We start from the raw sequence: 27,886 nt of genomic DNA on the forward strand, positions 1-27,886 counted from the left end.
AGTACCCTCAAAGGTACATCCACCATACCATCTAACGGTTCATAGTTAGTACTATGGTACTAATAAAGGTACTAATATGTACCAATGAGGGATAGATAAGTTACAATAATTTCCGACTGACATGTAAAGGATACAGTGGGTGTACCTTTGAGGGTACTACCCCAGTGACAAGCTGTTGTACCTGTAAAGATACAATGTTTGTTTATCATCCAACTCATTTTGTCGCTGCAATAGAAAACTACCTCTAATAAAAGCTCTAAAGGGATTCAGAAGATACCTCTCCTGAGTCAATGCGAGCACAACATCCTTGAGTATACTTACAAGCTCAGGCATTGTGGACCAAACATGTCCTTGCTTCAAGGAAATGTGCTAGTTTTGTAGGTAAATCAACCATGAAAGAATACTTTTTACAAAACATTGCAATGTCCCAATTGTCTGTCCTGAAAGAATGACATACTATAAATTCACTACATGTTGTTATTTTAGTTTTTTGGTTTTGTGGAAGAAAACCAGAACTTTTCACACTTCATCCTGATTGCTTCTCTCATATTTTTTCTTAACTCTATTTGTCCTTGTGCTCTTAAGCTAAATGATCATAAAAATAAAGATGGAAAGTTCCATCTTAGCATCAAAGGCCTCAAAGCACAGAAGAAGAAGAAACCACCTGATTCAACAGGTAAATACAGTAGCATCACATCCAGAAACCATATGTGTTTAAAAATGTAACACTCACAAAACACTAGGCAAGTTCATTAAAATGATTTTGAGATTAAGTATCTAAATATGCACTTCAAATGACACAAATAGCATGCAAAGTGAGTACTTTCTCATATTTTATTCATAATATGATATTATTCATAATATTTTTGTTTTTTTTTCAGTCTCTTTGAGGAAACAGGCATTGTTGCTTGAGGAAATTCAGAAACTAAACCAAGAGAATGCAGAATGCTCTGAAGGGACCCAACATCTTGAAGCTGATGTGCAGAAATCAGACAATGGTCTGCTTACTCTAATCCAACAGGACCTCATGCTGGAGGATACCAAGGCCCCTACACCTGAGGAAAAGTCATACTCAGAAGAACAGAAGGAGGTCACTATGGAGCTGAAAGTTACAGAACAAAAGACAGGGGGGATCCAAAGTGAATCACCGCAATTATTGGAAGTAGAGGGTAAGGAGTGGCCGCAAAAGATGCATTCATACATTCTTAAAGACCAGGAGATAGAAGACAAAGAAGATCAAAAGGCTGATGTGGATCCTTCAGAAACCAATATTACCAACACAGAGTGCCCTACACCTCCTGAAAACTCACTACAAAGGTATCTGATAGGGTTTCCCCTCTCAAAATCATTCTCTACAGGTCCTAAACTTGTTTAATTCTAACATCGTTTGGTTTTGGCTATTCCAGTAATTCCATTTAAGACATCTAAGTTCTACACCATAAAATGACATTGTAGAAAATTGTGTGCTTCCAACTCTGGGGCAACAGTTTTGGTAGGGCCATTTTCAGGTCCAGCATGACCCCTGTGAACAAATCAAGGTCCATAAAAATGGCTTACTGAGTCTGATGTGTTAAGAACTTGACTGACCTGTACAAAGCCCAAACTTGAACCACTCTGAACATCTTTGGGATAAAATTTGAATGGTGACTCAGAACCAGACCCCATCACCCAACATCAGCGCCAAAACTCAATGATACTCTTGTGCCTGAATGTGAGCAAATCCCTGCAGCAATGTTCAAACATGGTGGAAAGCTGAAACAGAAGAGTAGAAGCTGTTGTAGTTGCAAAGGGTGGGATACATTCCAATGGTTTTGAAATTAAATGTTCAACAGGTGCAAAAAGGTGTTGTGTTATCTTTTTCAATGAATTCAATGTCTTCAACGTCAGTTCTACTTCTGCTGTTTTAGGAGTGAGCCTGAACAAGTGGATGAGGTGACTACGAGCAGCAAACGGCGTGTAACAGAGGAAGATCTAGGGTTGGAGGACCACAAGAAGAGCAGGGTGGAGGAAGGTCAAGAAGATGCCGAGCAGCAGCCAGAGGAATCTGAAGACCTGTGTGGTGTTTTCAAAGCTGAGGGTGTGGAAATTGAGTTGGACTTAAGTCAAATTAAGAAGGACAGCTATGAGGATGAAGATGAAGATAACAGTGAGCACTTCTACATTGGTAAGATTCCCAGTGGTTTTCGTCGCTAAAATAAAAGAGTTGTATCATCGCTAAAAAGGTGTGCAATAGCTTTGGTTTGGTTTGGAAGTTGGTAGGGACATATTAAAAGGAGGATAATATTCAAAATGTTGGTTTTAAGAAAATGCACATTTTAAGAAAATGCGACTGTTAATATAGGCTAAATAACATACTTTTATAACATACAAGTTATATTTCCTATTTCTCTGGCCCACCACATTAAATACTATCCTGATCTTTGTTTTTTGTTTTTTTTGTTTTTTTATGTTTTTTATGTTTTATGATGTCGTCATATGACGATGATATTTGATGCAATAAACATAAAATTGTATGTATTATACAGCATGAAACAAAATGGAAATCTAAACAAATGGTTGGCTAAATTAACAAATTACATTTGCAGAATGACATCTCAAGATAGACAAATTATTGGGAGAAATACAATTTTCCACTACTTCTTACTTTCCATCCCCATTCACTCATCAGGCCAGACAGAAAACATTTGTATACAAAGAGTATGCCTGTTTGAATCTTTTAATTTCAAGGAATCTGACCTTGAAATTAAGGTGTAATCTCTAGAAAACTATTTAAAAACTATGATTGGTGCATCCTGAACTGTGTTGAGAAAAGTAAAAGGTGCCGCATGACAACACTGTTTCTGTGCTGCTCCAGAAGAGGTTGGACAATAATTTAAACATGAATTATGATACTGAGAAACTTTAGCAGTCATTCAAATGAAAATAAAACAAAGTATACATTTAAAGATTTTTCTATGTGGTAAAATTGGCCATACATTGGTGTGGACATTTGTGATTTTCTAAAAGTTGGTAGGGACATGTCTATTGAGAGGTCACTATTGAAAAGACCAACTTAGACCAGAACTAATTTCCAGTTAATTCTGCTTAATAGTGGTCGACATGTTTAATATCGGAAGCCGATATCTAGAAATCAGGGTGGTTGATAGTACAATTCTATCACAGTCCTGTCAGTCTGGATTTTGATCTGACAAGACAGAGACCGCCCATGTCTGTCTTTGTAAGAGTGCGCGGTCTCTGCTTTATTCCCTGATGTGCGCTCTTCAGTCTGTTGTGTTTCATGGAGCGTAGTGTCTGGGTCCTGACTTTTTGTCTAGTTCGGACATTCATACTCCTTGTCTGTCTCGTATTGACGTGGGTGCATCGCGTTTGTGTCATCTTGGCTGCATGCACTCGTGTCAATAATCTGTGTGCGCTCGCTTTGCGCCATGTGCCTTGGTTGCGAGCTGTCATTATGTTTGTGCTGAGGTTCGACCACTTCGGTAAAGGTGTCGGGTCTTTGTGGCCGAACTCTCACACAAGTGTCTTCTCTCGTCTTGTTTGTCGATTGGCATGAGTGTATATCACATCATTGGTTTGGTGATGTGCTCTCATGCCATTCAGATGTTTTGCATCCATGTGAGAACACGTGGCTTTGTTTTTGTTTCTATCACCGTGTGCTTCTGTCTTTCATCACACCCTGCCTCCTTTTTTGCTCATTTTTGTTTCATTAGTAACACCTGTCCATTATTACCCGCTTGATTTATCTCCCTATTTTAGTCTCCTCATGTGTGCTGTCCAGTGCCAGTTCGTCTTGTTCTCTAGTCTGTCCTGTATGTCTTTTATAGTGTTCCTGTTGATCTTGATCCTCAACCTGGTTCCGGTCGGTCCTGTTTTCCTCTGCCCCAGTCTAGATTCAAATGTTTCCCCTAAGGAGTTGTTTTTGTTGGTTTCCCCCTTGTTGGAGTTTATGTTTGATTTATTGTAAATAAAGTGTTTAAATTTGGTTTTTCATCTCTGCATTTGAGTCCTCATCTCTGCTAAAAAAACCTGACAAATTCAGTCATGAGGAAGAGATCATACTTCTGTTAGTCGGCCAGTGCATATCTCTGAATGGGCAAATATTGGCTGATTAAATGTCGTTGTGTATAAATCAGTCTATCAATACTGGTTTGTGCTTGTTTGGTACACATAAAGCTGGTTAAGTATCATGGACTTTTTGATAAAGTTAGTTGACCTAGGAAGTCTTGAAAGCTAGTTAAGCAGCCTTGTGGGAAGCACACTAGAATCCCACATTAGAGACCAGCTTCCAAAACAAAACATGACGTCTTTTCAGTAGGGATCTGCATGCCAACTATTTAACCTAATCTCCTTTCCAAACATTTCTGTTCATTCATTGCCATATTTTACTGTCCTGCAGACTGTACCCCACCTCCACCAGCACCCTTCAGCCACCGCATTGTGTCCTCCAAGCCCAACCAGATAAACAATTTCTACACTATCAACCGACAGGAGATTCTTGGAGGGTTTGTGGAAGAATTTTCTTTTTTTTTCCATTTGGACAGATTTCACAGCACATAATGTTTTAGAGATTGTGTACATTTGGACAGCATGGTCTGCTAATCCCCTCAAAGGCTAATTGCATAACTCCCTCACATTGGTTTCTGTCTCCTCTCACCCGATTCATAACTCCAGTGTCAAGGCAGTTATTTTTATATAGGGCTTTCAGGGTATGTGAAACTGTATCTTCACGCCAGCTGGAAGCTAATCACTAGGTGTTAATCCAACTCTTCAAAGAGAAGGCCCTTCTTGTTGTTAATAGAATAGTATTTGGAAAAACACGACTGCATTTCAATGTTGTCCCAGAAATTCTTCCTGATCTGCACTTTTTAAAGTGTAGTGTTGCAAATACAGTGGCTTCAAAAAGTTTTCAGACACTTAAGCCACAAAATGACTGAATGTTATTGCATTAGGTAAGGAAGCATAATCATCAAACAAATGATGCTAGAACTTTTCTCAGAATAAGCATTATTTTTCAGTCATTATTGCAAATACTCTTGAAGTAATAGTTCTCCCAAAAGTTTAATTCTATCTTTATTTACGCATCCGAATGTCTTTTTAAACCCATATTAGTTTCTTTCTTCTTCAGAACACAATAGGAAATAATTTAATATATGTCAGTTGGCTGAATTGCAAAATGTTCTCATAAAACAGGGATTGGGATCCTACGTCTCGTGAGCAACAAGTGGCTCTAAAACTTTCTAGAGATAATTTTCCTGCAGAATGTGTGGATGCGATAGCAAAGCTTGTAGCCAATGACACTGTTTTGATTTCCTTTCTCCTGAATTTGTCATATAGCCTACTACTGGCGAACAAGTTTTGAAATGAACACCTGCCAAATACAGATTTCTCATGCGGAGTATTTTGCTGATGTAACAGCCACTGTGGAGTGAGACCAGTAAGACTTCTCGGAGTGATATACATAACAAGAAATTAGTCACAAAGACAAACATTTGACGAAACATTTGTGATTATATTTTGAAGAACAGATGAATGAAAAGCCATCAGTGCATATCTCATTTGATATGTGTGCGCAGTGAGCTCTGCTGTTCATGAGTGCAATGAAAGTGCTTCTCCAAGACATGCACAAGAGTTCTGGTCCGTGATTCACAATAACTACTGATCTTAAGGGCTGGGTTTCCCGAAGCACTAAGTAGTAAGTTAGCAGCACTTAAGTAGTACTTAATCTCTTATTTCCCAAAAGCATCACTATCTAAGTAGTTTTAAAAATGTTTGTAAATTAATGAGAGTTTGAACTGCTTTTAAATCCATTATGTGCAACTAAACTTGTATTTCTGGCATCATTTACAGTTTATCAAAGACAATGGGACATTAAGTAAATTGTATTAAAATATTTTGATCATTTGAAAGCCATTGTAATCTATTTCAGATGATAAAAAAAGTGTTGAAAAAGTGCTATGAAATCAATAGGCAGTCTGCGCATGTAATGTGGTAGGTCAAAATTTCCAAGACACATAATACAGTATAACGTTATATTAGCCTTGTTTGATAAGCATAATTCTTAAAAACCCTCCTAATTTCACGTGTTTCGGCACCAGTGTAAAGGGGTTAATGGGCAAGGAGGAGGCGAGAACCAACTTGACAATATAAATAATAGTTTCATGTGAACCCAAAAGACACAAACACACAGAAAAGATGGACAGCTGCCCGTAAACATTCTCTCTGTCGCACCACCGTCCGCAGTCAGCCTTTATCCCTCTCGGAGTCTTGATTAGCCTGATTAAGGCTAATAAACTGCTAATAAAATACAGCATAAACTGTATTACCAAAGCGCAATACAAACATATTTGATAAAGAACACACATTTGGAAGCATTCTTTTGGGAACTCATGAGAATTGATTATTATCTATTATGATTATTATTATCTTTACGTTTAGAATTGTCTTTAGTTCTTAATTTACTTTACAATTTTTTTTGTGCAATTTGAATTTTGATTTGTTTGTAGATTTTTTTGTAATTCATGTTTCAATAAATTACTTTTTAAAGCAAAATCAATAAAGCAAATATATTCACTGACCCTTGGCACGGATATAATCGATATCACGATATTTTTAAGGCGATTATCGTTAAAATATTTTTTTACATATCGCCCAGTCCAATAAGGTAGTACGTTTTTTCATGAACAATTGTAATTTTAAAAGTAATTTTTGGGAGACCCACATAAACATGTGTACTAAATTTCATATTGCAACATGTTACCTTTGTTTTTGTGTTTTTGAGTAGTCTATGGGCATAATAAACATTTTATTGAATTTTTTTGAAAATAGTAAATTATTAGTTTGTGCTATGGCTCTTTCGAAACAAATTGCATCAACAAAAATAAAATGTAAGCCCGACACCTGTCATAGAATCTCATTACCATACCTTAATATACAGTTTTTTCACAATGACTTTTAAGTAGCTCGTTGTGCACATAGCTGCTGTTTCCTGATGAAATGAACACTAGAGACACTACAACAACAACTCATTTTATTCACTTTCACACAAATCATAAGTAAAAAGCCAGATTGCCAGTTCACAAACACCTTTACCCTGTTCCTCACACAATGCTCTAGTGTTATGACATCTAAAAACGTTTTGGCCACGAGAAGCACAACGACCAAAGAGGTTTGATGTTAACGATGTTCCTTTTGTGTTCCACAGTGTTCACTTGAACAATCTATTGTTTTATATGATTGTTGGTGTCTTGATTGTTATTAATTAATTTCTACTTTTATCTCTTTGCAGAGGTCGATTCGGTCAGGTTCATAAATGCATTGAAAATTCTTCTGGACTCACTTTGGCGGCAAAGATAATCAAAGCTAGAAGTCAAAAAGAAAAGGTACAAAGAACAAGAACCATCAAGAATCATTTTCTTTTTGTTTTTCAATTGTAAAAGTAATCTGATTTTATGTTTAAATATACTGTGGAGTTCAGCTGTAAACTGATGGCTTAATGTACTTTATTTAAAAGGAGGTGGTGAAGAATGAGATTCAGGTTATGAATCAGCTCGACCACGCCAACTTGATACAGCTCTACGCCGCATATGAGTCCAGGAATGACATGATCCTTGTACTTGAATAGTATGTTCTTTTTATTGGTTAATTCTTACCGATTCATTTCATTAGTCCTTTTAATTTTGAGATGTGGGTTTCTCTATACATATACTCTAAATGAGTACATGCAATCTTGGTATTCTGTTATGCTTGCTAATTCAAATATTAATACTGCTCAGAATTGAGGTTGCATATGTATAATCATATAAGCATGCAGAATCACCTAAAAATACACCTAGTCAGCCACCTAAAATACCCTACCATTGTGGCGGTTAGTTTTGCTTTAACTTCACTCTAATTCTCTTATTCTATCAAAATGAATATTGGTAGTTGTTAAAGGTATGATATGTGGGGCATGGGTAGCTCAGCAAGTAAAGACGCTGACTACCGCACCTGGAGTCACAAATTCGACTCCAGGGCGCGCTGAGTGACTCCAGTCAGGCTTCCTATCAGCCAGCTGGCCCAGTTGCTAGGGTGGGTAGTATCATTTTGGGTTAACCTCCTCGTGGTTGCTGTAATGTGGTTCTTGCTCTCAGTCGGGTGCGTGGAGAGTTGTGCGTGGATGCTGCGGAGAATAGCGTGAAGCCTCCACACATGCTAGGTCTCTGTGGTAATGCGCTCAATAAGCCACATGACAAGATGCACGGATTGACTGTCTCAGAAGCAGAGGCAACTGAGAGGCAATTCGGATTGAGGCAATTCACTATGCCACAATGAGGACCTAGAGCGCATTGGGAATTGGGCATGCCAAATTGGGGAGAAAAGGGGAGTAAAGAAGAAAAAAAGATATGATCTTTGATGAAGATTTATCTTTTCAACAGTGTTAATGGAGGAGAACTATTTGACAGGATCATTGATGAGAACTATACACTGATGGAGCTGGACACGGTGATGTTCATCAGACAGATCTGTGAGGGCTTACAGTACATGCACAAAATGTACATCCTCCATCTGGACCTAAAGGTACAAACAGAGATCCAGTGTGATATTATGAAAACCATTTAACACAATAGGGCTGCAACAGACAATATATAGAATAATTAAAAAACATAAAAAGAAAACATTGAATTTTGTTATCGGTCTTTTTCCTTTGCACAAAGAACCTTCATCAGTGATGTTATTTTACACAAGTAAAAAAACTATTTGTACAGGACAAATATCTTTTTCAGTATAATGCTTAAAATTAAATGTGACTTTTTGTCCGATCAATCAAAGTTTTAATTAACAGATTTATTGATTTTCAAATTAGTTATTTGTTCCAGTCCTACAATTACTGTAAATCTTACTGTAAAAATATAATCTGTTATCCGGTATGTAAGCAGGCGCGCAACACCATTTCTCAGAATTTCTTCCTTCAAGACAGCGATTCATCTCTCATCTTAGAAGCCCTCTACGTTCATTGCCATCGAAATACACGAGTCAGCGGATAGAAACTTTGCAGGCTCTGTAGGAGCGCATGACCTCACCACGGTTCTGATGCAGGGGATGATGTTATGTCTCGGACTGCATTCAGCTCGCTCGCACAGCGATTCCACTCTGCTCACTAAAGTGGACCACAGGGAAACAAATGTTATGCCCAACTACCCCCTGTGGAAGAGGCGAAAGCGTCTCTGCCCCGGGAGTAGCAGGGTGTGGAAATCATGCTTCATTCATCCTTACAAGCTGTGTCGACTAACGTCTGCACTATTGCAGCACTCCACATGATGGCGGTGCTCCAAGCTTTCCAAGCTAAGCTCCTTAAGCAAATGGGCGAGCAAGGCTACGATCTATGGCGTTATTTCCCTGTCAAATGTCGAGAGCGCATTATTGTAGCGCGAAAGTACATTAATGTTATGCGCGAGCGCGAATCCCTCTGCTCGCGCGCGGAATATAATGCGCCGCTGCTCTTGAAAGAATTTTATCTGCGCTCGCTCAGAGAATATGCCTGCACTTAAAACGTGTTCATTGCAATCGCGAATCTCTCCTCTTCGCTTAAAGTAAGCGTGTTTGTGCTTAGACTGTGTCCCGTGCGTTCGCGCATGCCCAAGTACTCTTCTCTTCGATTTCTTTCTCTTTGCTCTTGGCATAAACGCTGTCAAAACGGCAACAACCAATCAGAAAAGGCTTCAACGACTGACCAATGAAAACGCGACATCGTACATGGAATCTTATTGGTTGATATTGAACCGCACATGTTCATGTGTTCAATCAAGACGATTCAATTCAATCAAGACGAGCCGAGATGGATCCGCAGAATCGAAGATCTCAGGTAAACAGTTTTATTTGTTCTGATGTTAAATATGTCAAATGTATCTTAGAAATGTCTGGGAAGAGGGCGATTGGATTATTTTACATATAAATGACCGACTGTCAACCACATTCATACTACAGGCGCTATGCCCATTGTAGTGAGATTTTTGAGCCAAATAGATTTGAAAGCCGATTCCAAAAGGCAAAAATAATATTTTACGTCTGATAATTAACATTTAAAGCCCTGTTTTAAGATCGTTTCTGATGAAATAGAACGGTTAAGATTGAAAGATTGGTTAGGGTTAGACCACTAGGAGGCCTTCTGGCCCATATATATCTGCGTCTCATATTGACGCTAAAGGGTGCCATGTGCGTTGGTTTTATGACGCCTTGGTCCAAATTTTAATCTTAACCGTTCTATTTCATCAGAAACGATCTTAAAACAGGGCTTTAAGTGTAAAATACCGAACTTGTCCTTTAATCAAAATGCCTCTGATTGGCCAAACTGCATTAATTAAGCTCAACAGAAAGTGGGTGATTGATTAACGTTATAACACTCAACGCTGCAATCCGCGATAAAGAAAATCTATTGCAGATGACACTTTTCATTTCACATCACTTCATTCGTGACAGCCATAATAGATATAGGACTAGCATAATTTTACGGGGGCATGTTGCCACCTTATCTTTCCCCAAGTCTTTTTTCAGATTTTAATTTAGCAGTTGATCTCGCTACGTATTTAATGTTTAATCACTGGTGTGATTGCACGAGACAATGTGTTAATTATCAGACGTAAAATATTATTTTTGCCTTTTGGAATCGGCTTTCAAATCTATTTGGCTCAAAAATCTCACTACAATGGGCATAGCGCCTGTAGTATGAATGTGGTTGACAGTCGGTCATTTATATGTAAAATAATCCAATCGCCCTCTTCCCAGACATTTCTAAGATACATTTGACATATTTAACATCAGAACAAATAAAACTGTTTACCTGAGATCTTCGATTCTGCGGATCCATCTCGGCTCGTCTTGATTGAATTGAATCGTCTTGATTGAACACATGAACATGTGCGGTTCAATATCAACCAATAAGATTCCATGTACGATGTCGCGTTTTCATTGGTCAGTCGTTGAAGCCTTTTCTGATTGGTTGTTGCCGTTTTGACAGCGTTTATGCCAAGAGCAAGAGAAAGAAATCGAAGAGAAGAGTACTTGGGCATGCTTGTAACGCACGGGACACAGTCTAAGCACAAACACGCTTACTTTAAGCGAAGAGGAGAGATTCGCGATTGCAATGAACACGTTTTAAGTGCAGGCATATTCTCTGAGCGAGCGCAGAGAAAATTCTTTCAAGAGCAGCGTGTATCTGAGAGCGCGTGCCCAGTTCCCGCACGTGAGCAGAGGGATTCGCGCTCGGCGCATTATATTCCGCACGCGAGCAGAGGGATTCGCGCTCGCGCATAACATTAATGTACTTCGCGCTACAATAATGCGCTCTCGACATTTGACAGGGAAATAACGCCATAACGATCCAGAGACGTTTAAAGAGCCACTAAAGTCACTGAACAGACCATTGGTGAATCGATGGGCAACCTGGTGGTTCTCCATTGTCACATCTGACTGACCCTCACAGAAATGCATGACACAAAAAAAGCCGCCCTTTTGATGCTCCAGTGTTTCCAGCCGGCCTATTTGGCAGCTCTGTGGATGGGTTTACTGATCGCTATATTGCTACTCAGCAACACTCGCAGGCTATGAGAGATTTTATGCTGTTCCACACTTCACCACCACTGTTTGTTGGGAAAGGAATATTTTTGTTCAAAATGTTGCTTCAGTGTCCTATATTCACACTTTCTCTTTAAAGAGCTCTTTTCCACTTCAAAGCCCACACATTATGCACAACCACTCACAATGGTGAACGCCGCATTATATCATATAATGAACTAATCAGTAACCTTGGTCCCTTTACAAAGACGCGTGGTGAGCTCTTTCTCTTACTGCGTGCTAAAAATAATTGAACATGGTTATATGATCCAATTTGCATGTCGGCCACCCTGTTTCAACTGTGCTCTGTCTTCCACGCTTACCCACGAAGACACACCGTTGTCACGAGCCAAAATACACAGTGTGTCAGGTTGGAGTGAGGGGCCAGTCCGTGATGCTGCACAGCCGGCCTCTAATCAGGCTAATCATTCCTCGAGAGGGATAAAGGCAACAGGAGGTGGCGGTTCAAGAGAAAGAGAACTACAAGCATCTGCCCGCTATGTGTTTGTGTTTGTTCATTTTGTTTCAGATAACCATTACAAATATTATTTAATCGCCAAGCCGATTCACACCTCCTTTCTTCCCGGGTTTCGGCACCAGTGTAACAATGATTAAGAGTCAGGGCACAGATACAGGGGAGCTGCCTGTAGTTCTTTCTCTCTCGAAGAACTGCCTCCAGTCGCCTTTATCCTCTTGAGGCATGATTAGCCTGATTAGGGGCCGGGTGTGCAGCATCATGGCCTGGTCCCACCCTCTGCCCTTCCACAACAGTCTTCTCACAAAGAACGTTATAGAGCTTGTTCCAGATTGTCAAGCCTGCAAAAGGTTTTAAAGCCACTATTTTCTTGTCCCAAAGAAAGACAGCGGGCTCTCCCCCAGCCATCAAATCTCCATTTTGGGAGTCCGTTTCAACTCCATGAGCAAGCATGCGCATCTTACGAGTGAGCTTGTTCAGGCCATTCTGCAGTGTCTGTCTCAATTCAAACTGGGGAGAACACTTCCACTGAAGCTGTTTCTAAAAGCATTAGGGCTTATGGCGGCAGCATCTACCATCATTCCATTAGGTCTTTTACACATAAGACCTCTTTAGTACTGGCTCAAGTACTGTGTGCCATGGCATGCCTGGCACCAAGGACGCATGCACATCGCAATAGTCTAGCTGCTATAGCACCTTGGACAGCTCCCGCTTTCTACCAGTAAGGAATCATGTTGGGGCAGGTTTTCAGGCAGAAAATGGTGACCACGGACGTTTCCAAAACAGGTTGGGGTGCATTGTGCGATGGATACCCGGCCTTCAGCACCTGGACAGGTGCAAGGAGGGCATCGCACATCAATTGCCTGGCGCTGGCAGCTATTTTCTTAGCCTTGAAGGCTTTTCAATCTGAAATAGTTCTGATTTGCTCAGACAACACGACAGTTGTGGCATACATAAACTGCCAGGGCGGAATTTGTTCCCTACCAATGATGAGACTGATGCGTCACTTCCTCCTGTGGAGCGAGCACCATCTCCTCTTCCTGCAGGCGACATATGTCCCAGGCTGTCTGAATTGTGGTGCAGACCTGTTGTCATGCCAAGGAGCGATGCAGGGCTAAGGGAGGCTTCATCCTCATACTCTCCTGGATGGACTGCCCTCCATGGGAAATACCATCAATGTATAGTTCTCGTCAATGATCCTGTCAAACAGTTCTCCTCCATCAACACTGTTGAAAAGACAAAGCTTCATCAAAGATAATTTATTTTTCTTTTTTTTTCTTCTTTTCTCCCTTTTCTCCCCAGCCCAAGCTGTGGAATCTGCATGTGTGGCTCCTGAACGGAGTGTGCTAAACGTACCAGAACTGACTCTTTATGATTATGAACACCAAACACCACAGGCGTTTAAACCCCTCTCGTTCGGCTACAGTCCAGAGCTAGGGTGATTCACCCTATCTTTTATGATTATGAACACCATTTTACAGGCTAAAGTGCCCTCTATGAGATTCCTTTATGCTCTGAAATGGAATGTGTTCACTAATTGGTGCTTTTCACATGGCAAAGAACCAGTGAATTGCTCAGTACCTGAAATTCTTACATTTCTTCTAAAGCAATTGGAAGCAAGGCTCACTCTGTCAATGCTCAAAGTCTATGTAGAGTCTATCTCTGTGTATCACGCACCTGAAGCTGGCACCTCTATAGGCAAGCATTATTTAATCATAAAATTCCTTAGGGGATCGAGGCGTTTAAATCCCCCTCGTTTGGCTACAGTCCCGACTTGGGACCTAACTTTGGTTCTAAAAACGCTCGTGGGGCCCCACTTCGAGCCTCTGGACTCTGTTGAATTGTGTGTGCTTTCTTTTAAGATGCATTTCTGCTGACTTTGGCCTCAGTAAAAAGGGGTCGGAGATTTGCAAGCACTGTCAGTCGACAACTGATGTCTGGAGTTGGGTTCGGGTCTTTCAAAAGCAACCATCAAACCTGGAAAAGGCTTTTATCCATGCCTTCCAGAGTTAGGGTGGTTCACCTACAGGTCTTTTTCCCACCTCCATTTAATCCGGATGAGGAACAGTGCTTGATTTTTCTATGCCCTGTGCGAGCGCTACACACATAGGTTGAGCGCACCCGCCAGTTCAGACTGTCTGCACTAAAAGAATGACCATCTCCAAGCAAAGACTTTCACAATGGATTGTTAATGCAAACGGCTTACAAGTTGTAGGGTGCAAATTGCCCAATTCGACTAGAGGCACTCGACTAGAGGCATAGCCTCTTCATTGGACGAATGGTGTGTCCTTACAAGACATATGTTTTGCAGCAGGTTGGTCTTCTCCACACACATTCGCAAGGTTTTACAACCAAGACGTAATGTCTCTCTCTTCACAAGTCCTCTCTGTCTAGAGCACTTACTATTTCGTTGGTCAAACATAAACTTATGCCTCCCTTTTTAAGTATGGGTTCCCCCGTCATTTTACACAGTTGTCTGCATTCAGGCCGATGTAATTCCCAAAAAGTCACAAACACTTTCATTATAAATAAAACTTCCTTCCCGACTGGGTTCATTAAGGGGTTAATTCAAACTATATGACTATAGTTCATATATCCATTCTAAGTGTTCCCCTCCTGGCTCACCATGAGGGGTATAAACTTGTGACATTTTCATGGTGGTCGCCTTTACGCAGGACTGCAACGGCACGTTATTTCGAGTATTATGCTTCGGTATCACTCTATGGGAGGGTTATGTCGTTTAGTGCGGCATGATGGGACTCTGTTTCCCATATGCGTCAGCATGACACAATGTCGAGTGAACTGAATCATAAGGGTACATCTCGGTTCCGTACAGTATGTAAACTTGGTACACTGAAATGAAGGGAATTGCGTAAGCTGGTCTCACTACAGACTTTACAGTTCCCTGTCTGTCACTCACTCGACGTTGTGTCGATGAGTTGACACTAGGGGTCACCCTTGGGGGCCCAGACATCTCAGATCTTTGAGAAAAGGCCAATGGGAATTGCCGTGTGGGATTTGCATAAAAGGAGTGTCGCTTGCAAACACACACTCAGATTACTTCTTCGGAGCCGAGCAGACACATTCACTGAGCTGAATCCTTCCTGCCGTTCCATTCATCTCTCCTCTGCTGAAAGCTGATGGATCTATGGTGCATTGAAATGGTTCTCCCCCTCACACACTACGGTTGTGTCGAGCAGCACCCCTGGGTGCTTTGGCAGTACAGCAGAGCCCTTCTATATATATATATACACGTGTATATATAATCACTAAAAGAGTATATAAATTCTCTTAAAGAGTGGCACAAACGAAAGCGTCTTTTTAAAGATGCCCCTTTCGTTTGTGTGTAATTCCTGGTTGTGGACGATTTCTCTCCACTTCTGGCGGCCACGAGGGAAATGAGGTTACATACGTAACTGAGACGTTTACTATTATTTATATAATTTTTTCACCCAACATCAAAATATTACAGAAATGTTTAATTAGATTAAATAATTGAGCGTTGCTTCATCAACTGTTGGACATTGTTAGCAGACAAATTAAATAAACTTGTGGGAGTTTGAAAAATGTTTTATTTTAGACTTTACTTTCTAAAAATCCACAGTTCTGAAAGATCCATAAGCTGAAGAAACACCCATATACACTGATAAGCCAAAACATTATGTACCAAAACAGGCTCATAGATGCGCGAGGGCAATGAAAGCTATCCCGTCTGGTCCGAATCGACAGAAGGTCTACTGTGGCACAAGTCACAGAAACTTGTTATGATGTTAAGGGAGGAAAGTGTCACAACACAAAGTGCATTGCACCCTGCTGCATATGGAGCTTCTTAGCCGCAGACCAGTCAGAGTCCCCATGATGACCCCTGTCCACCATCTAAAGAGCCTACAATGGGCACACAAGCATCTGGACTGGACCTTAGAGCAGTGGAAGAATGTCGTCTGGTCCGATAAGTCATGTTTGCTTTAACATCACTTGGACGGCCGTGCACGTGCACGCCGTTCACCTGGGAAAGTGATGGCACAAGGATGCACTGTGGAAAGATGACAAGCCAGTGGAGGGAGTGTGATGCTCTGGGTGATATTCTGCTGGGAAACCCCCGGATCCAGCCATTCATGTGGATGTCAATTTGACACATGCCACCTACCTAAACATCGTTGCAGACCAGGTACACCCCTTCATGGCAATGATATACTCTGATGGCAGTAGCCTCTTTCAGCAGGATAATGTGCCCTGCCACACTGCTCACAGTGTTTGGGAATGTTTTGAGGAACACGATGAAGAGTTTAAGGTGTTGCCCTGTCCCTCAAATTCCCCTGATCTCAATTCGATTGAACATCTGTGGGATGTGCTGGACCCACAAGTCCGATCCATGGCAGACCCACCTCGCAACTTACAGTACTTGAAACATCTGCTGCTTATGTCTTGGTGCCAGATACCACAGGACACCTTCAGGTGTCTTGGTGATTCGAAGTTTCGGCAGGTCGGCACTATGTTGGTGGCATATTAGGCAGGCGGTCATAACATTTTGGCTCATCAGTTTATGTTCCAAATATTCACATATATGTTCCAGCTTTAAAGGGAATAGTGCCATTCAGTCAATGAGCAAGTTAAGGAAAGCAGTGGTATTAATAACTCCCCAAAAGATACACTTATAAAAACTATTTATTAACATATGTACATTGCAAGGAAGGAGAGATTGGCCACTTTTTTTCATCTAAAATGTTTTTTTTTAAGATTTAAAAATGGCCAGTTCTTGAGGCCCTAAATGAGAGGGATTTAGAGCTAATATCTAAAGTAACCTTTATAACATTTTTTTTTGTTTCATGTGGCCTGCAGCCAGAGAACATTCTTTGTGTCAGCAGATTAACAAATAAAATCAAGATCATTGACTTTGGACTTGCAAGAAAGTAAGTATGCTCACTGCACTTTTTTCTTTGCTATCAAAAGCTGTATAACATCATGAAAAGTAATTAAACGGCACTTGAATGGCTCAATTACCGATTTGTTCAATTCTCTTAAGGTACCAGCCCAGAGAGAAGTTACGAGTGAATTTTGGTACGCCAGAGTTTCTTGCCCCAGAGGTGATCAACTATGATTTTGTATCATTCAACACTGATATGTGGAGCCTGGGTGTTATCACGTACATGCTGTAAGTTACTCAACAACGTGCAAATTATTCTAGTTAAACTTAAATTTGCATTGTAGCACCACTAAAAATGGCATTCAAGTTTTAAAATGATTGCTACATACAAATGTTTTTGGTTTATAAACTTAATTTCTTAGGCTAAGTGGTCTGTCACCGTTCCTTGGGGATGATGACAATCAGACGCTAAATAATATCTTGGTCTGTCAGTGGAACTTTGAGGAGGACGAATTCAGAGACATTTCAGAAGAAGCCAAGGATTTTATTTCCAAAGTGCTCATTATAGATAAGAGGTATTGTACACTTAATACAGGGACAATCCCCCTATAGCATTGACTGTGGTGATAACAATACCACCCCATGCAGGATTTGAACCAGTGTTGGGGAGTAAATCACTTAAAACAGCCTTGTTACTAAATGAAATGACTATTTTCAGACATTAAACTCTGAATAGCACAAGCTGATAGGTTCTTTGAACTTTTTATCTGTCAGCCAATCTGCTCACTTACATGTGAAATGGCATGCCAATCGGCTTACATGGTGTAAGATGATAGGTCCTTTAATTGGGTAGCCAAATTGCGTACTCTCTCTTTGCCTAACATTTTAATTTGCTCTGTTTGTACTTCAGCGTGCTGCGAGAGTTTTCTCTGAAACCCACCTCCACCCCAGATTTGCTACATGGGGATTGTATTTATGTCTAATTGTGCCGCAGCATGTCATAAATGCTGATGCAGCATGTACTTTGATTTTCAGCATGTGCAGCAGTATGTTCACATGCCTAACTCGGTATGTTTGTGTATGTTCTAGCAGACTCTGTACTTGCCCTGCAGCAACATCTGTAATCAATATGTCATACCCACATTAACATGCTTAATATTTATGAGAGTTGTCATGACTGAACTATATGTTCAGTAGCATGACACTAGTAGTTTCAATTGAGTAGCCTTTTTAGTAATAAGCTACTTAAAAGCAGTGTGGAGTGTCAAAATTCTACATCCAGCCTGATCTCATATAATTTACATGACTGTGGTGACATTTTTCAAAATGATATTACGTGGTTTCTTACACATATCACGGCAGTTCTGAGGTGATATGTCCACTGTGCGGCGCTAAAAGTGAGTTAAATGTTTCCCAAACTGATGACATTTTTAAGGTTAATGCTCTATCAAGTTTTAAATCAATAAAACCGAACTCCATACCCTAAATCTTAAACCTAAACCTAACTGAAAGTGTCAGAGGACAACGCAATTTTGGAATCACCCACGTTATTTGTGGCACTTGTATGACCTTTTCGGCTTACAGGTAAACTCACGTGATCTTCAGGACTCGTACCCCGATCCTTTGCATCGCAAGTGCAATACTCTATCTGTTGAGCTACCGCACAATTTGATGCCACTTAAACAAGCTTGTAAATGGAGTTGATTGATGCAAACTTTAAAATGTGTCATCTTACAAATCATGCTCTATAGTAAAATTGTTTAGTAGACTTGGGATTGATGGCTTTTTCACGCATCAATAATCGGAAGATTTTCCCCATGATTATCTAAACAGTATATATTGGGATTTTTCTTTTAGATATAAATAGGGCTGCTTAATCAATGCACAATAGTTTTTGTCTTTTTAACCATATTTCTCAACACTATTTTGGTAAAGTGTTAGCGGTAGGGGAAATTAAAGGGGGTCAGGCAATGGGTGCGTCTGGCGGATGAAAGTCATAAACAATTATTTTCTACAAATGCACGCACAGCTCATCGTCACAATTCTGCAGTGCCACAGAGTGCATCTTGCAGAGTTTTAGATTAAATTTGACCCAAATCATTATCAAAGGACAAAGATTATTTACTCTAGCCATCACTGGATGATAGATTGTAGCTGCAGACCGGTCAGAGTGCCCATCATGTTCCCTTTCCACCATGCGCCTACAATGGGCATGTGAGCGGCGGTACTGGACCTTGGAGCAGTTGAAGAAGGTCGCCTGGTCTGATGAGTCCCATTTTCTTTTACATCTCGTGGATGGCCCTGTACTTGTGTGCCATTTTCCTGGGGAACTGATGGCACCAGGATGCACTGTAGGAAGACGGCATGCGACGGAGGGAGTGTGATGCTCTGGGCAATGTTCTGCTGGGAAACCCTGGGTCCGGCCATTCATGTGGATGTCAGTTTGACACATGCAACCTACCTAAACATCGTTGCAGACCACGTAGAGCCCTTCATGGTAGTGGTGTTCTCTGATGGAAATGAATGTATTTTCAGAGGTGTGTTTTGACAGATTGAATGAAGACTATTCACGAGTACATACAGTGAAAGTGCACAATAAATGTCGTAATTTCTAATTGTTTAGTTTGTGCAGTTACACCAGTTTCATACACTAACCTGTAAACTCATCAACGTCACTTTGTTCATTCTTGAAGTACAAAAACCTTTGTAACTTTGGACTACCATCTGCTGCGCCGCATAAGCTTGTCCTCTTTGTGTGATACCGGCGTTTTTCCTACATGGGACCAGCATCAGTAAATGGTTTATCACTCTCTTGTGGTCTCCCAACGCTATTACAACACACTATTAAAGAGAAGGCCAATTTAGTGAATTGAAAGCATCCAAATTAGACTTCTAATTTAAGTGTTAGCTAATTTGAATATATAAAGATGACTAAAAAATATATCGATAAAATAACGTCCCGACAATAGTTGATTTATCAATATTTTATGACATCCTTATTGTTTCAATGTTATAAGATTTTATTTTGTGAGGAACAGGGTGAAAAGTTTTTATGATCTGTTAATTTGCAGTTTTACTCATGATTTGAGTGAAAGTGAATACAAGTAATTGTCGTTGTAGCGCCTCTAGTGTTCATTTCACCAGAAGACTGCCATGATACTTACAGTACAACGGGCCAAGTAAAAATTATTCAGCTAAAATGAATGTATATTTGCATGATTATATAAGACCAGATTGGGCATTTTAGTTTTTATTAGTAGTTTAAATTTGACTCTTTTAAATTGAGTAGTTCAAAGTACAAACTTTGGAAGCTACAGTTTCAAAATAACTTCCCCAACACTGATTTAAAGCTAAAAACTTCTGGTGACATACATGTTTCATTCATGCCTTTTTCTTTTCTTGCTTTCTGTATGTGTGGGGGGTGTGCAGTTGGAGGATAGGAGCATCGGAAGCATTGAGGCATCCCTGGCTGTCAGATCCGACTGTTCACTTCCGCCTGCACGAGAAGGTAAAATCTGCATTTCATCATTGTAATGATGCCAACTTCTGAAAACTGTTGATGTACATCAATATATGTGAATGGTGGAATTTCTGTGCACCTCAAGGAGTTTTTGGTTTTCTTGACAGAAAAATATGTGCCGTTCACGCAGAAATTCTTGTGTGCCTCCACCAGAGAGTTAATGTAAGTTGAATAATGTTTATTGTAATTTCGATATTGTGAAGACATGACTTTTGTTTGCTTCTTTTTGAAAAACAATAATTTGCTTGACAAAAATGGCAAAAATCCAACAATTATGTTGACAAGTTTAATTCTGTTTTTTGTTTAGAGGGACCAAGCCTGCTGTGCGACCATGAGGATTATTGGACATGATACAGTACTGTGCAGAGACAATCAGAGCAAATGTGTGCTTGCCCTTTGCATAAACCTGTTGTTGGCATTTCTTAATTTACAATTGCATGTCATTTAAAGAAGCTAAGCTAGAAAGTTTGTGTAGGTGTGTGATGTAATTTTGCTAGTCTTCATCAGGCTTCATAACATGTAAAATCTTTTTTATTTCATCTGTTGTTATGATGCGTTTGGCAGGTCACGTTAATAGCCGACAAAACAAATACATAACAGCACTCATTATATTATTATAAAAATATTATAATTAAATTATAATATTATTAATTTATCTATACATACCTAAGAAAATAAAAGAATGTAGTACTGTAAAAAGAAACATATTTGGGCCTCATATTTATATAAATCAAAAAATACAAATTTGATAAAGCACAGATTATAGTAAATAGGAATGTCTCAAGGGCTTTTAGCTGTTGTGAATGCAAGTTCGATGAAGTTGTCAGTTATGAAATTCACTATTTCATCTGGTGAATTTTGAAAGTGACTATATGAATGGATGTGTCACATTTAAAAGCATAATGTACATGTAAATTCTCTAATCATGACAATCATCGTACAATTTTTCACTCTTTGACAGATCTCCGTCACATTAGGATTTTCAAGCCTCTTCAATGTTATGCTGTTTATTGAATATGCTTATGCAGTATATACCTGGAACATGAGGGAATATGAAATATTATTTTAGATTAGCACAACCTGACTGAATGTTGACTGAATATTGTTAATATATATATTGTTTAGGTTTTTCATCTTTTAAAGGAATGCAAATGGGGTTAGGCTGTGGTTTAAAACAAGAAAATGAGGTTGATAATGCTTAGATAAATACATTTGTATTAAATTTTGAGTATGTTGAGCACTTTAGGACATTTATTTTTTTAAATAATATGAAAACGTTCTTAATAGATTGTAAATAAAACATGATAAAAAGCCTACATTTCAGATTGAAAGTATTATGTTTACACTGTGATTTGTGATATTGTTATTATTTTGTACAGTCAATTTTCAGTGAAGTAAATCATCAGTAATTCACACTGTTCAGGTTTGGATTTATTTGGGATTTCAATCTAGATGAAAATGAATTCTGATTGCTTTTTAATTTAAACACACTTTAGTGTATAAAATTATTGACTAAGTAGTTCAGTGACCGCTTCTAGAAACATCACTAAGTGGTGACAAATGAGCGTCTTATGTGCTATGAGTGAATCAGTGAATCATTTTGAGTCGTTCACCACCGAAATATACCAAGAGACTTTATAGTGTTTAAGCATTAAAATAACAAAGCAGATCTATAGTCTTCCTTCAGTCTGAGCATTATTAATATTTCAATAACATCCTTCTCCTTTATTAAAACTTGCATGTCTACAAATCCACTGACTTCAGTAGAAGAATTATAAACATAAAGCAGATCTACAGAATCATTTTCCTACAGTATTTAAACTGCTGAGCGTGACTTTTATCAGAAAAGAACACAATAATAGACAAATAATAATCATTGAGTTTCAATAATGTTCTTTAGTCATTGTAAAGCACATTTCACATGAGTTGAGTCGAGGCGTCTACACTCGGAGGGGCGTCACAGAGGGGCGATTTTACCAGTTTGTGGGAGGTGTGCACATTAAACATTGAAAACATGTATTTAGAAGAGAGGAAAAAAAGCTTGCAGTTGCTTTGATAGCAGAAAGTAATAAAAGGATGGGTTGAAGTGTTTTTTTGGTGAATTTAAACGAGTTCAATAACTGGAGTCTGTGATATTCATAAACGATAAGGTAATATTTAATTAAAAGGAATTAAGAGACATTCAATGTCTCCACAAATTTGGACAGTTTTTCAATATTTCTTGTTGCTTAGTACTCTCAAAGACATTATTGCTGAATCAAAAATGTGTGTAAAAAACACTTTAGTGTGACGTCACTTCATAGACTTCAATGTATTCTGCAGCACTGACGTGAGTCATGTGATGACCCTTTACAGGTATACATATCACTCACTTCATAGACTTCAATGTATTCTGCAGCACTGACGTGAGTCATGTGATGACCCTTTACAGGTATACATATCACTCACTTCATAGACTTCAATGTATTCTGCAGTGCTGATGCGAGTCATGTGATGACCATTTACCCGTATAAATATCACTCACTTCACAGACTTCAATGTGTTCTGCAGCACTGACGCGAGTCATGTGATGACCCTTTACACGTATAAATATCACTCACTTCAGACTTCAATGTGTTCTGCAGCGCTGATGCGAGTCATGTGATGACCCTTAACATGTATAAATATCACTCACTTCATAGACTTCAATGTGTTCTGCAGCGCTGACGTGAGTCATGTGATGACCCTTAACATGTATAAATATCAATAACTTCATAGACTTCAGTGTATTCTGCAGCGCTGGCGCCAGTCATGTGATGACCCTTTACAGGTATAAATATCACTAACTTCATAGACTTCAGTGTATTCTGCAGCGCTGACGCCAGTCATGTGATGACCCTTTACAGGTATAAATATCACTAACTTCATAGACTTCAGTGTATTCTGCAGCGCTGACGCCAGTCATGTGATGACCCTTTACACGTATATATATATCACTCACTTCATAGACTTCAATGTGTTCTGCAGCGCTGATGCGAGTCATGTGATGACCCTTTACACGTATAAATATCACTCACTTCAAAGACTTCAATGTGTTCTGCAGCGCTGATGCGAGTCATGTGATGACCCTTAACATGTATAAATATCACTCACTTCATAGACTTCAATGTGTTCTGCAGCGCTGACGTGAGTCATGTGATGACCCTTAACATGTATAAATATCACTAACTTCATAGACTTCAGTGTATTCTGCAGCGCTGACGCCAGTCATGTGATGACCCTTTACAGGTATAAATATCACTAACTTCATAGACTTCAGTGTATTCTGCAGCGCTGATGCCAGTCATGTGATGACCCTTTACAGGTATAAATATCACTAACTTCATAGACTTCAGTGTGTTCTGCAGCACTGACGCCAGTCATGTGATGACCCTTTACACGTATATATATCACTCACTTCATAGACTTCAATGTGTTCTGCAGCGCTGATGCGAGTCATGTGATGACCCTTTACACGTATAAATATCACTCACTTCAAAGACTTCAATGTGTTCTGCAGCGCTGATGCGAGTCATGTGATGACCCTTAACATGTATAAATATCACTCATTTCATAGACTTCAATGTGTTCTGCAGCGCTGACGTGAGTCATGTGATGACCCTTAACATTTATAAATATCACTAACTTCATAGACTTCAGTGTATTCTGCAGCGCTGACGCCAGTCATGTGATGACCCTTTACTCGTATAAATATCACTAACTTCATAGACTTCAGTGTATTCTGCAGCGCTGACGCCAGTCATGTGATGACCCTTTACACGTATAAATATCACTCACTTCATAGACTTCAATGTGTTCTGCAGCGCTGATGCGAGTCATGTGATGACCCTTTACACGTATAAATATCACTCACTTTAAAGACTTCAGTGTGTTCTGCAGTGCTGATGCGAGTCATGTGATGACCCTTTACACGTATAAATATCACTCACTTCATAGACTTCAATGTGTTCTGCAGCGCTGATGCGAGTCATGTGATGACCCTTTACACGTATAAATATCACTCACTTTAAAGACTTCAGTGTGTTCTGCAGTGCTGATGCGAGTCATGTGATGACCCTTTACACGTATAAATATCACTCACTTCATAGACTTCAATGTGTTCTGCAGCGCTGACATGAGTCATGTGATGACCCTTAACATGTATAAATATCACTCACTTCATAGACTTAAATATATTCTGCAGCGCTAACGCGAGTCATGTGATGACCCTTTACAGGTATAAATATCACTAACTTCATAGACTTCAGTGTATTCTGCAGCGCTGACGCCAGTCATGTGATGACCCTTTACAGGTATAAATATCACTAACTTCATAGACTTCAGTGTGTTCTGCAGCGCTGACGCCAGTCATGTGATGACCCTTTACACGTATATATATCACTCACTTCATAGACTTCAATGTGTTCTGCAGCGCTGATGCGAGTCATGTGATGACCCTTTACACGTATAAATATCACTCACTTCAAAGACTTCAATGTGTTCTGCAGTGCTGATGCGAGTCATGTGATGACCCTTAACATGTATAAATATCACTCACTTCATAGACTTCAATGTGTTCTGCAGCGCTGACGTGAGTCATGTGATGACCCTTAACATGTATAAATATCACTAACTTCATAGACTTCAGTGTATTCTGCAGCGCTGACGCCAGTCATGTGATGATCCTTTACAGGTATAAATATCACTAACTTCATAGACTTCAGTGTATTCTGCAGCGCTGACGCCAGTCATGTGATGATCCTTTACATGTATAAATATCACTCACTTCATAGACTTCAATGTATTCTGCAGCGCTGATGCGAGTCATGTGATGACCCTTTACACGTATAAATATCACTCACTTCAAAGACTTCAATGTGTTCTGCAGTGCTGATGCGAGTCATGTGATGACCCTTAACATGTATAAATATCACTCACTTCATAGACTTCAATGTGTTCTGCAGCGCTGACGTGAGTCATGTGATGACCCTTAACATTTATAAATATCACTAACTTCATAGACTTCAGTGTATTCTGCAGCGCTGACGCCAGTCATGTGATGACCCTTTACAGGTATAAATATCACTAACTTCATAGACTTCAGTGTATTCTGCAGCGCTGACGCCAGTCATGTGATGATCCTTTACATGTATAAATATCACTCACTTCATAGACTTCAATGTATTCTGCAGCGCTGATGCGAGTCATGTGATGACCCTTTACACGTATAAATATCACTCACTTTAAAGACTTCAGTGTGTTCTGCAGTGCTGATGCGAGTCATGTGATGACCCTTTACACGTATAAATATCACTCACTTCATAGACTTCAATGTGTTCTGCAGCGCTGACATGAGTCATGTGATGACCCTTAACATGTATAAATATCACTCACTTCATAGACTTAAATATATTCTGCAGCGCTAACGCGAGTCATGTGATGACCCTTTACAGGTATAAATATCACTAACTTCATAGACTTCAATGTATTCTGCAGCTCTGACGCCAGTCATGTGATGACCCTTTACATGTATAAATATCACTCACTTCATAGACTTCAATGTATTCTGCAGCGCTGATGCGAGTCATGTGATGACCCTTTACACGTATATATATCACTCACTTCAAAGACTTCAATGTGTTCTGCAGCGCTGATGCGAGTCATGTGATGACCCTTTACAGGTATATATATCACTCACTTCATAGACTTCAGTGTATTCTGCAGCGCTGATGCGAGTCATGTGATGACCCTTTACAGGTATAAATATCACTCACTTCACAGTCTTCAGTGTATTCTGCCGCGCTGATGCGAGTCATGTGATGACCCTTTACACGTATAAATATCACTAACTTCATAGACTTCAGTGTATTCTGCAGCTCTGACGCCAGTCATGTGATGACCCTTTACATGTATAAATATCACACACTTCATAGACTTCAATGTATTCTGCAGCGCTGATGCGAGTCATGTGATGACCCTTTACACGTATATATATCACTCACTTCAAAGACTTCAATGTGTTCTGCAGCGCTGATGCGAGTCATGTGATGACCCTTTACAGGTATAAATATCACTCACTTCACAGACTTCAGTGTATTCTGCCGCGCTGATGCGAGTCATGTGATGACCCTTTACACGTATAAATATCACTCACTTCACAGACTTCAATGTATTCTGCAGTGCTGATGCGAGTCATGTGATGACCCTTTACACGTATAAATACCGCTCACTTCTGCACATTAATCATTGTTCTGAACAATAACAAAAGCGACCTATTATGGTTTGAAAATGGCAAATTTCTCTGAAATGTGAGGAGATTGGATCCCTGAAATTAAAGAAAAAAAAAATGTTCATTCATTTATTTATTTTGTGGAATTTTGTGCAATCTTTCACGGCACACTAGTGTGCTGCAGCACAGTGGTTGGGAAACACTGTATTTACAACTACTTTTGTAAAATAATATTAAAATACAGATTTATCCTTAAAAAAAGCAAGACCTATGAGCAGAACAGACCTCCAGTGAAGACATCTGCTTGTTCTGATCCTAGAGTTGCTTCTCTGGATTGGATTGTAATCATATTATTAGCACAGAGATACTGAATCATACGGATTATAATCTGACCTGAAAGAGACCTTCGTCCACTTGCTCTGTTGGCTCCACTAGAGGGCAGGATATGAGTCTTTCACCACATGTCTGTTGTTTGTTTAGGCTAATTTAGTGTCGTAATTGCCAATGAAAGCTCATCATTTCTGTAAAACATCTCAAAATGAGTCGGAGCACTGGCATTCATGAGCTGCCCTCTATAAATGTACTGTACTTTACTCAATCCATAGTGTTCAATCCAAACTCACAAGCTCACATGGATTTAAAGCTACAGCTGACAGTAACGGCAGTATTACTGTAAACAGTTGTTTTAAAGAGGAATCTTGTGGGAAGATCTTTGGGTTGTGTTAATGCCCCGGTGTCAAATAAAAGAAATTTAATTTTGTCCACTCTCTCTCTCTTTCTACGTTTAACCAGGGGAACAAGGGCCATTCTGGAAGCACAATTAAAACCAGATGGACGTATTATGTCCAAAAGACAATAAATATCACCGGAGTTCCTGTCAGGAGGACCACCAGCATTTAAACCTTTATGTGCCAATGCTGTACATACACAAACACACTTTAAGTATTTTTTATGTACTGTAGCATTTTGTCAATTTTTATCATTCCAGGTTTTATGCATACTTTGCTTAAAAACATTTTAGTTTTTTGTATGTGTATGTTCATATGTGGATTTATGTCTCTTATGTCACTTCAGAAAGGTGCATGTGATATGGAGGGTTATATGGGGATAGATAAAACTGTTGTAAAACTATTAAACACTTTAGTATTAAACTTCAACATGCAGACAAGATTCTCTCTTTTTTATCTCTTT

General features: G+C 39.5%; 1 protein-coding gene across 2 annotated transcripts in view; it reads left to right on the forward strand.

Moving 5' to 3' along the window:
- The window catches only part of LOC127648584 (myosin light chain kinase 3-like), a 44,981-nt gene extending 23,134 nt beyond the window's left edge, over positions 1-21,847 (forward strand). For both annotated transcript variants that reach the window (XM_052133233.1, XM_052133232.1), the window contains exons 2-14: positions 586-676; positions 882-1,317; positions 1,908-2,164; positions 4,397-4,502; positions 7,286-7,379; positions 7,511-7,620; positions 8,415-8,556; positions 16,904-16,974; positions 17,088-17,216; positions 17,351-17,503; positions 20,358-20,436; positions 20,556-20,610; positions 20,756-21,847. In XM_052133233.1, coding sequence (XP_051989193.1) covers positions 586-676; positions 882-1,317; positions 1,908-2,164; positions 4,397-4,502; positions 7,286-7,379; positions 7,511-7,620; positions 8,415-8,556; positions 16,904-16,974; positions 17,088-17,216; positions 17,351-17,503; positions 20,358-20,436; positions 20,556-20,609 — 1,722 coding nt within the window. In that variant the 3' untranslated portion in view covers position 20,610; positions 20,756-21,847. The remainder of the gene's footprint in view (positions 1-585; positions 677-881; positions 1,318-1,907; positions 2,165-4,396; positions 4,503-7,285; positions 7,380-7,510; positions 7,621-8,414; positions 8,557-16,903; positions 16,975-17,087; positions 17,217-17,350; positions 17,504-20,357; positions 20,437-20,555; positions 20,611-20,755) is intronic.
- Positions 21,848-27,886: the final 6,039 nt, after the last annotated feature.

This window comes from Xyrauchen texanus, chromosome 9, assembly GCF_025860055.1.
Source record: "Xyrauchen texanus isolate HMW12.3.18 chromosome 9, RBS_HiC_50CHRs, whole genome shotgun sequence".
In the NCBI taxonomy this organism is placed as follows: domain Eukaryota; kingdom Metazoa; phylum Chordata; class Actinopteri; order Cypriniformes; family Catostomidae; genus Xyrauchen; species Xyrauchen texanus.